This window comes from Eucalyptus grandis, chromosome 2, assembly GCF_016545825.1.
Source record: "Eucalyptus grandis isolate ANBG69807.140 chromosome 2, ASM1654582v1, whole genome shotgun sequence".
In the NCBI taxonomy this organism is placed as follows: Eukaryota; Viridiplantae; Streptophyta; class Magnoliopsida; order Myrtales; family Myrtaceae; genus Eucalyptus; species Eucalyptus grandis.
In genome coordinates, this window is record NC_052613.1 from 176,967 (window position 1) to 188,352 (window position 11,386).

The window sequence follows — 11,386 nt, forward strand, 5'->3', positions numbered from 1 at the left end:
AGTCTCTTCAGATTATGGCACTTGAATTAACATAGGAATTCATATGTTTTAAGTATTGCTCGAAGAAGTGCGAACAAGATTATCTCTTTCTCATTTTGCAGGGTTCTTGACTTGTAAACCTGGAGATGATTACAGAATTGTTCTTTCAATAGCCTTGACTCAAAGAGTATCTTTTGCTAAGCCATTGACCAAACCCACATTACAATCCTTGTTAAAGACCTCTTAGATTGGTAAGGTCGTACTGCTTGCAAAAAAATTCGAACTCTTGTCAACAAGATGATGATAAGATTGAGTGATATATTCCCACATCAATGCTCGGGACAAATAACCCTCCTAAATGAGAGCGAGTGAAAAAGCCTTTTCACACCAAAAGCGTCTCATTTAGCATGTTCAAGAGATTCACACTATAACTGAAAATTGTCCTTGTGATAATTTTTCCAGTAGAAGCTTGATAAAGCCATCATGCATGGACCTTCATTGAATTTTTCCTCAGATACCAAAAAATTGTCTTTGAAACCCTGAGTTTGTTCAATCATCTTGGTGCTTGATGAGAATTCCAAGTACCCATTTATAAAATGTTTTCAAATGTCTAGTTTGAGTTCCAAATGTTTGAACTTGTAAACGCTTGATGTGACTTCCAAGTATTTGTCTTTTCAAACGTTTGATGTGATTCCCAGATGTTTAGAATTTTTAAGTACTTGATGCAATTTCCAGTGCTTGGGATTTGATGAGAGTCCCAAATCCCCCAAAGATTTTTCTTCGATTCGCTTTGATTTAGGCGACCGTAGAATGGTACGGGTCCTAAACAATATTTATTACTCTAACAGGCGACCGTAGAATGGTACGGGTCTTGAAAAATCAATTTTCCGTCAAGGCGACCGTAGAATGGTACGGGTCCTAAGCAAAACCCATTTCCCTATTCAAACGACCGTAGAATGGTACGGGTCCTGGAAGGTAAATTCCCGTTTAAGCGACCGTAGAATGGTACGAGTCCTAGACACAACCAAACACTGTCATACTGGACGACCGTAGAGTGGTACGGGTCCTGGAAAAACAGTTTCTTTGTAAAGTTATGTTACTATTTTAGGCGACCGTAGAATGGTACGGGTCTTGGACATGTAACACCAACTGCCTAGAACTAATCTATCCTTCTTGAAGGTAGGTTATTCCAGGTGCTTGGGATCTAATGAGAGTTCCAGATTTCTAAAGACTTTGAGCTTTTCAATTATCTGAAGAGATTTCCAAATGTTTATCAGGTCTCATAGGAATCATTTCACACCTAATAATACTTTTCTGAATCTCAAGATAAGTATGTCAGGTATGTGTTCTTCTTTACATTTGCATTAAGCATGGACACATAGAAATATATGTTCTTGACGAACTCATTGCATTTACATGGCATTATTTACTGCATGACCTTGCGTTTATTTGAGTCCATTTCTTAAAAAAAAAAAAAAAAAACAAAGGTCATTACAATTAACATTTGCATATGCATTTCATATTCATTTTGTATTCATTCTGCATGGTCTAAATTTAGGTGTCATTTATCTTTGAAGGAAACCTCTACGAGCTTCCCTTCAAAGAGGGACAATGTTGACACCTCATTTAAAATTAGAAAATAGAAATAGAAGATAATATTTTATCAGAGGGAATTTAAAAAAAAATAATTTTGAATTCAAACACTCAACCATGGGATTTTGGAGCCACTTTGTTGTTGAGAAATTGAACGAAAATCTCCACCGGTGAAACGAATTCAAGTTTTCACTTTATAAATAGGGCGTGCGAGACGTGAAAAAGGGGGCTTCTCTTCATTGTTCGTCTAAAAAAAAAAAGAATAGAAAACTGAAGAGAAAAAGGAAAAGCTTTGGGTTGTCCTTTTTGCTGAAAAAAAGAAAGTGTACAGAGGGCAGAGAGGGAGGTGACGTGAGGAAGACTTGAGAGAGAGGGGATCAGCGGGACGCGGCAGCAGAAAAAGGGAAAAGAGCAGAACACTGCTCATCTTCTTCCTCCCGACCGCGACCATTGTGGCGCCTCCACCTTCCGATTAACAGCATCGGACACCGCCTGCTGCCCGGGCCACCAGCCACCTCCGAATCGCCGACCGCCGCTCCTCTACCGATGGCGCCGCTTCCCGATCCGCTCGGACCTCCGCTGCACCTCGCCTCTTGCTCGCTCGGTGGTCGAAGCCCGCCGTACCCGACGCCTGCGCCTTGCCTCCGGCGACCCGCGAGCCTACCGCCGGACTCCACACCGCCACGAAGACCCGAGTGACGCCGCTGCAGCGCCCAAACCTCCTGCGCTACTCTGTCTCCGACATGCCCTTCGCCAGTAACGCCCTGACCCGATGCCTGCTGAAGCCGTGCCCTTGCCTTGTCCGCGTGTTCGTGCTGCTCCGATCCACCAGAGACGCTGGCAGTTTTTTGTTCCTCCGACGATTGCTGCTGCCGTGCCCGATCTCGCACCGTCGCCGCGACGACCCGACGTCGCGCCCTCCTCCCGACGCTGCGCCCTCCTCCGAACCTACGCCTGCGACCTGCCGCGATCTGCAGTGCCCATCACCTCACGCCTCTGTCCCTTCTGCAGGTCGCCGTGCTGCCCTCCGACCCAGCCACCGAACTTCTCGCCGTGCTGCCCTCCCGGGCGACACCCGACGCCACCGCCTCGAGCTCCTGCCGCCGCCACTCCTGATCCAAGCCTGCTACTGTGCTCCCGACCCACCTGTTGCCTCCCCTGTTTATGTTGCGGGGCCTTAGGTAGTTTATTTTTATTTACTTATTTCATGTTATGTTAGCTTATTTTCAAGTTTCATTATTTTAATTGTAGTATTGTATGTTAATATTTGTAGACCTTGTAGACATTAGGAGTTTTATCCCAAATTAAGGTAATTATTAATTTGACCCGTAAGACGTCGGGTCATTTTTTTAATTACTTTAATTTTTAGGAATTTGGATAGCATTTCAATTATTAAATCATTATAGAGTTAAAATAATTGTTAATTTAATCTGTGAGACAACGGATTATTTTTTCGGTTATTTTAATTCTTATCTTCATTCTTTTAAAATAATTACTTGTTTGGAAATACTAAAAAAATAAAAAAATCAGAAATGCATAAAAATCTAAATATTGCATTAGAGCATTTAGGTTTAGTAAATTAGGATGTTATTTTTAGGGTTAGTAAATTAGAATTGCATTTATAGGATTATAATTTTTTAGATTATACTTTTAGATGGGTGATTTTTGTTAGGGCTAATTTTAAATAATGTTGGCATGTCTTGATTTTTTTTTATATATATATATAGCTTTTAGGATAAAATATAGTTTTTAAGTTAAATTGATTCCTAAAATAAATTAGAATATCATTCACTTTAGTTAGTCTAATTAGTTTTAGATTAGGTCAATTTTCATTTAGTAAAACAAAAAGAGGAACAAAATGTTATGCATGCCATGTGAGTTATAGTTTAATTGTTTTTTTTAATAAAAAGGAAAATGCTAAAAGATGATCATTGCACCATTAAGTTACTTTCTTTTCAGTAAAAAACATTATGTCACTAAAAACTAAAGATCATTTCCTTGGTTAGTTAATAGGTTAATTCATAATTAATCTCATTTCATATCATCATTATTTAGCATCGGTTGCATATATGCATTAAGAAAATGAATGTATCATCATTAAAAAAATCATAAAAAGAACATGTATATAGATTTACCATGTCATTCATCCTATATCACGTAGCACATGCATATTTAGGATTATATAAATTATATTGCATACATATAGTAATAAGTTTAAGTCATACCATATGAATTGCATCTCGCATGTCATTAAAGTAAAATCCATGCATATTAAATTTAGATTAAGATTGCATATAATTAATTTTTTTAAAGAAAAAGAAAAATTAGGTGTCATGTCATTTAGAAATCATGTTTAGGACATGCATTTTTATTAGCATTTTTTATTTGAATTTTATTTTATTGATTGCGCACCCGCATGACCACCATTTGCATGTTAGTAGCTTAGGTTTAAATTAATCAACATTGCCTGCAAAATATTTTTTAAAATTAAAATAAAAGGTACCGAAAGAGCGTTAGACTAATCTAGCGTAATCATGTCCCCGGACCTATTGAATCTCTGTTCGCAATAGTAAAGTATTCTCCCATACTTTACTTGAGTTTCTAACCAGCCCTAATTGGTTAGTGGCGGCTCCAAATTGAAATTGCATATTTAAATGAATTAATTTCTATCAAGTCGCGATTGGTAGGACTTGGGAGGGTCCGCGCCAAGTTTTCAGACTTAGTAATCCATTAACCTAAACTTTAAGATTGCCCTGAAAATTCTAGGTCGCGACACTCATGTTCCACGAATGTCGTCTTGTTCAATCATTCGGATGGACCACGAGTGCTTACTCGTTCTCTCATATGCGAAACTCTCTTAATGGGTATGGGGTCATTGGCCCTTATTCCCTAATCATTAAGTGTTTATCGCTTTATGAAATGACGATCTCGCCTTGCCTTTGACCACGCGAAGCCCTCAAGCATCGCAATGGATCTTGCTCAGCAAACATCGTGAAGTAATGCTACTTGGTTGCCAGTAGTCTTATGCTTGTCTTAGATTATGAAACTGCGAATGGCTCATTAAATCAATTATAGTTCGTTTAATGATATTTGCTATTCGGATCACTGTAGTAATTCTAGAGCTAATATGTGCAACAAACCCCAACTTTTGGAAGGGATGCATTTATTAGATAAAAGATCAACGCAAGTTTTGCCTATTGCTTTGGTGATTCATGATAACTTGACAGATTGAACGGCCATGGTGCCAGCGACGCATCATTCAAATTTTGCCCTATCAACTTTCGATGATAGGATAGTGGCCTAATATGATGGTGACGGGTGACGGAGAATTATGGTTTGATTCCAGAGATGGAGCTTAAGAAATGGCTACCACATCCAAGGAATGCAGCAGACATGCAAATTACCTAATCCTAACATGGGGAGTAGTGACAATAAATAACACTATCGAGCTCTTTGAGTATGATAATTGGAATGAGCACAATCTAAATCCCTTAACGAGGATTTATTGAAGGGCAAGTCTGGTACCAGCAGCCGAGGTAATTCAAGTTCCAATAGCGTATATTTAAGTTGTTGCGGTTAAAAAGCTCATAGTTGGACCTTGGGTTGGGTCAACGGTGTGCACCAATTGGCTTGTCCCTTCTATTGGTAATACGCTCCTAGCCTTAATTGGCTGGGTTGTGCCTGCTATGCTATTACTTTGAAGAAATTAAAGTGCTCAAAGCAAATCTATGCTTTGTATACATTATCATGAGATAACATCATCGGATTCCGGTCCTATTGTGTTGGCCTTTGGATTGGAGTAATGATTAACAGGGACAGTTGGGGGCATTCGTATTTCATAGTTAGAGGTGAAATTCTTGAATTTATGAAAGAAAACTATGAAATCAATCATCGCCCGCGGTGGCGCAGCTGGCTTCGGGCTCTCTCCCCCTCATGAAGAAGAGGAGTTCGACCCCGAGGCGTCGCATTCGCGCGACTCACCCATAGTTGGGTCTGTGGTGGTAGCTCGATCCGCCCTAGATTTACGCCGCCGAATGTCACATGTACGGTGGTTCCTAGGTCACCAAAAAAAAAAAAAAAACAACAACTATGAAATCATTTGCCAAGAATATTTTCATTAATTAAGAACGAAAGTTAGGGGCTCAAAGACGATCAAATATTGTCTTAGTCTCAACCATAAACGATGCCAACTAAGGATTGGCAGATGTTACTTTTAGGACTCCGCTAGCACCTTATGAGAAATCAAAGTTTTTGGGTTTCGGAGGGAGTGTGGTCGTAGGGCTAAAACTTAAAGAAATTAAAATAGAATTAAGATTAAACTTAAAGTTGGAGCTTTTTTTTATGGGATAAAAAAATGGTTTAAGGTAGAATTGAAATATGATCTAAAAATGGAGGTTCTTTATAAAATAAAAGGTAGAATTGGGACGAAAACTAAAATTGGATTTTATTTAGGATATAGGCCCATTTTTTTGGTTCAAACATTTAACGTTATGAGGATTGAAGAAGAAAAATGATTATTAAATTAGGACTTCTAGTGAGCTGCGGCCCTCTCCAAATGTGGGTGAGGTAATACTCTATTTGGGCCCAACCCAAAAGTGGTTAAAGGTCACAGAAAATCCTATGATTCCGACCATTCTAAATGTGGAAATGAGCACGCCCCGTCATAGTTGATTTAGATTCATGCCTTTTCAGAGGCATTTTTTATTCGAGAAAGAAAACACATTTCTCCCGTGTCGCTATCGAAAATAATGGCCGGCCAATGAGCGTGGCTACGCCTTTTTTTGCATGCGAGGAGTACGGCAGAAAGTCAATCGAGGACTTTTTATTATTATTATCAATTTTCTTGTAGTTAACAATGGGTTTTTGAACCAAAATGCCATCTGAAAAGTGTCAAACTAGTATGCGATGAACGCATATTTGCCGGCTGGTTATTATTTTCGCCAATAGTGGGCTCATGGAATCACTGGGTTAAAGCGATTACGTTCCCCATGCAAGTTGACTGAATTCGGCTATATATGCCCTTCTCCCTCCGCCTGTCCTCTCCATTCTCAAGAAGCCTCATTCGAGATTACACCCATTATGAGATAGAAAGCATCTAGAGAAGGTAGGGAGTGAGATCAGAGAAGTTTGTGTGAAGTGATTCATTAGGCATAATACAGAAGGCAAGCATTTCGTACGTGCGTCCTTGACAGAAATGGCCACACACCACGTACCCACAGCGGCTTTTGCTTTTGGCCTTTTGGGTGGGTGCTCGCTCTCAACCTTCTCCTACTAACTCTTGATCTTCATCATCAATATTTCCTAAAGCTACTTTTAAAATACGCCCTACTCATCATGGTTGCATGCACCCCTTCTCAATCTTTTAAGTGATTATTGAGCCGGTTGACTTCTTTTAATTGTTTTGCAGGCAATGTCGTTTCCTTCATAACCTTTCTTGCTCCTCTGTGAGTTATATCATCCGCCTTTGTTCTCTTACAGTATAAAAACTGAGATAAAATAATAATGAGCTACTTGGGTCATACTAAGTTACTTGGTTCGATGGTATGTGTGGCAGGCCCACTTTCTATGGAATTTACAAGAGAAAATCGACGCAAGGGTTTCAAGCAATCCCATACGTGGTGTCGCTCTTGAGTGCAATGCTTCTGTTGTACTACGGACTACTTAAGAAGGATACTCTCCTCATCACCATCAATGGAATTGGCTGTGTTATCGAGACTGCTTATGTGGCTGCTTACCTCATCTATGCCTCGAAGAATGATAGGGTATTCCTTCTTGTTAAGAAAGCGACTGAACGAGTTAGGAGTGTGCAATCGACCGGTTATACCTATGAACTGGACCGGCCCACCCAGAAAATAGGGTCAGAAATCAGTTCTCATTGAAACCAATCTAGGAACTAGTTCCCAAAATTTGGAACCGGTTTAAACTTGTCCGGGAACTGGTTCCGATTAATTACCCACTCAGGAACCGATTTTCGGACCAGTTTTGGAATCGGTTTGGGAATCGGATTTGTAAATATAAGTCCAAAACCCTATTTTTCCCCCTTATTTCTATTCTTACTCCCGCAATCACATGTCGTTTTTTCTCTTGGCTCTCTCAAACACACACAGCACTTCTCCTTCATCGTTCCTCTTCCTCACTTGCTTCCCACCCTCATCGGCTCCCTCTCACACAGTCCGACGGACGAATGGTGTTCGTCACCGCCAAATTTTTGTGTACCACGTGGATTGGCTCGCTTAATTTCTCTTTGGTAGGAGGAGTTATGCTTGCATAAATGAGTAGTTTCATGTAGTAGTTGTGGGAATAAGACTAATATTATATCCATTTTTGTTGCTAATTCTTTACCTTATGGTTTTATTTATTATAATTAGCTCTGTGGATTCTTAATTTTTCGTTTAGTCAATGCTTTGATATAAATTAGGAGAATTACATTATTTTCTCATGTATTAATATGAAATTCAAAGTTATATAGGATATTGGGAGATTGCAAAATAGGTTCCAGTGGAAACAGGGTTGACCCTAGAACTAGACCGAAAAAACATGGTGGGTCAGGTACAAGGTCCAAAAAAAAAGGGGAATCGGTTATAATAAGGTCGAGTAAATGGTCCAAAAAAGGGGAACCAATTATAACATGATTGGGTATAAGGTCCAGGTCTAGACCCTACCCACCCTAGACCTGATCACCCCTAAAATGAGTTGGTATTCTTTTATGCTTAACTGAATAGACTGTAATTCTGTAGATGTTGACCTTGAAGCAATTCCTGAGCATGAACATATTGGGGTATGGTGCGGTACTCTCCACCACTTTCTTCCTATCAAAAGATGCAAAACGCGAACGGATTATTGGATGGATCTGCATGACATTCTCTCTAGGCGTATTTGCTGCTCCACTTTGCATCATGGTGGGTGAGAAATTAATTAAATCTGACAAAAATTGGAAGTATGTACATTTATAGACAATTCACACGCATTGACTTGCATATTCCTATGCTAATTCCATCACTAGGTGGCAATATACATCTTTTTAATGTTAGCAAAAGGTGACAGACTAACTTTATCACTTTTTCAAATGCAATAATTTTGTTATAGTTTAATTTACGATAGCTTTTATTTCGTTCATCCTTCTATTTTGCACTTGCTACTATTATTGACTTCCTTCCTTGAGCTGGTTACTGAAATGGAACGAAAATATATGAATGGGCAGAGAAAAGTCATAAAAACCAGGAGTGTGGAGTTCATGCCAATAACTCTATCGATCTTCCTCACACTGAGTGCAATTGTGTGGTTCTTCTATGGCTTTCTCCTTAAAGACTTCTTCATTGCTGTAAGTGGAAACCTATAGACCCCAAAATCCTTATTTTATTCCAACAAATCATGCTTTGTATCTGCTTAATGTATCTATACACGACACAGGTGCCAAACGTGTTGGGATTTGCATTGGGAGGGGTTCAGATGGTGCTTTACGCAATATACAAGAAGAACACAAAGAAAGTGGCAGCGGAGCCTAATTTGCAGCAGCAAGAATTAACGGAAGAGATCATTGATGTCGTGAAGCTAAGCGCAGCAATGTGTCAAGAATTTAACCCGGTGTTAGCTGCACAGTTGAAGGACGTCCTCAAAGATATTGCCGGCGAAGATGAACAAATCATCGAGATGCCTTCCAAAACAATCAAGGCATGAATTGTGGCTCATGCACAAAAGCTTTACCGGTGCAATATCCTGGGTAGCACCATACCTAATGTTATGATACAAGAATACTTGTGTCATTTAGTCAATCATCTTTTCTCTCGCGGATTGGCTTGCCTAATTTCTCTTTTGTAGGAGGAGTTATGCTTGCATAAATGAGTAGTTTCATATAGTAGTTGTGGGAATAAGACTAATATTATAGCCATTTTTGTTGCTAATCCTTTACCTTATGATTTTATTTATTATAATTAGCTCTGTGGGTTCTTAATTTTTTGTTCAGTCAATGTTTCGAATATAAATTAGGAGGATTACATTATTTTCTCGCGTATTATAATAAAATTCAAAGTCATATAGGATATCGGGAGATTGCAAAACATTTTCCAGTGGAAACAAGATGGGTTAGGTACAGGGTCCAAAAAAAGGGAACTTGTTATAACAGGGTTGGGTACAGGGTCCAAAAAAGGGGAACTGGTTATAACAAGATCGGGTACAAGGTCCAGGTCTAGACCCTACCCACCTTAAACCTGATCACCCCTAGAATGAGTTGGCATTCTTTTATGCTTAACTGAATAGACTGTAATTCTATAGATGTTGACCTTGAAGCTTTTCCTAAGCATGAACGTATTGGGGTATAGTGCGGTACTCTCCACCACTTTCTTCCTATCAAAAGGAGCAAAGTGCGCACGGATTATTGGATGGATTTTTCGTGATATAAAAATGGTTGATATCACGAAAAATATTAAACCGATACATCTATAATAAATTTATCTAAACAATAATTTTTTTATCATAAAAAATTCTAAATTAGTACACCGCTGACAAATTTATCCTTCATTAGTGTCCGTTCTATTTTACTATTAAATTGTTGAGTTAAATGACACGTGACAATTAATAGATATACAAATTTGGAGTTTTACCTTCTGTTTGTCAAAGATATACCAGCTTAGAGTTTTCATGGTATTAATCCAAAATAACGAAAATTAATCGAACCGGTGGGAAAGTTTCAAAATATAAAGGATAGGTTCTACCTTTCTGTCGCGACCAATTTTTCGGGGTTTGGACCACCTAGGATTTGGCTAATGGACTGTTAAGCTTAAACTTAACTCGGGCTCTCCCAAGCCCATACCCAATTCGCGACTTAGGTTCAAGTTCTTAACATGCAAATTGATTTTATTTAGGAGTCGCCACTAATCAGTTTATGGTAGGTCGATTAGACACCTAAGTAAAATAATGGGAGAATTACTTTACTCCTACGAACCAGAGACTAAGGGTATGGGGACTTGATTACATTAGATTTCTCTAATGCCCTTTCGGTACCATTCTTTTTATTTTTTAAAAATGTTTGGCAAGCAACTTGAATTGATTTTAATTCCTTAACATGTGAGGTGACCATGCAGGTGCGCAAACCACCAATTTAACACTCAAGAAAGCAAATGAATAAATTGCAGGACTTACCTCATAACAACGAAAGCATCTGCGTTGTTAGTTTAGAATTCAAATCAGCAGTCCTAAATATGATTTCTAATTAACACGCAATTTTTATTTTTTTTCACTTAATTAATGAAAATCATGCAATATGCAATGCATGCCACTAATTTAACATGAAATGATATGACATGTCAACATGACTTAGCTATATGATCTAAACAATATGACATAACTAAGCATGTGATCTATCATAAGCATGAGATGATTTATTCTAAATAATTTTTTGTATTTTTTATGAGATTCGAAATTAAAGAAATGCAACATTTAAATATGCAATCTAAATTAATCTAATGACTTAATTCTAATGACGGGCAATTTCTAATTAAATGCATCTAACAAAAATCACTAAATGACGTGTATTGTATGAAACTGATTCTATATGACATGCACATGATTTTTATTTTCCTAATAAGCATGCAATCTATTTAGGAGAAATTATCTAAACCTATAATATGCAATCTTAGCATGCAATGACGTGCAAAGAATGCTCTAATTCTACATTACATATGCATATGACATTTTTTTATTAAAAATGCAATCTATCTTAGAAATTGCAACTAATTTATCCTAAGACAAATTTTATGAAATTTTAAATGATTTATAGCTAGATTAAGATTCTATCTAATTTAAACTAGGGATTAAG

General features: G+C 38.2%; 1 protein-coding gene across 1 annotated transcript; it reads left to right on the plus strand.

Moving 5' to 3' along the window:
- The first annotated feature begins 6,766 nt into the window (after window positions 1-6,766).
- Window positions 6,767-9,249, plus strand: LOC104434214 (bidirectional sugar transporter SWEET10-like). Its single transcript, XM_039305858.1, has 6 exons — window positions 6,767-6,815; window positions 6,980-7,016; window positions 7,127-7,334; window positions 8,310-8,471; window positions 8,774-8,893; window positions 8,983-9,249. Exons 1-6 carry the CDS (start codon window positions 6,767-6,769, stop codon window positions 9,247-9,249), a joined length of 843 nt encoding a protein of 280 aa, XP_039161792.1.
- The last annotated feature ends 2,137 nt before the right edge of the window (window positions 9,250-11,386 follow it).

Bases quoted from the DNA above. Each gene is read 5' to 3' on its own strand.
- LOC104434214 (XM_039305858.1), top strand. From the start codon at position 6,767: ATGGCCACACACCACGTACCCACAGCGGCTTTTGCTTTTGGCCTTTTG. The intron at 7,017-7,126 runs GTGAGTTATATC...TATGTGTGGCAG, and splicing joins ATAACCTTTCTTGCTCCTCT to GCCCACTTTCTATGGAATTT. The intron at 8,472-8,773 runs GTGGGTGAGAAA...ATGAATGGGCAG, and splicing joins CTGCTCCACTTTGCATCATG to AGAAAAGTCATAAAAACCAG.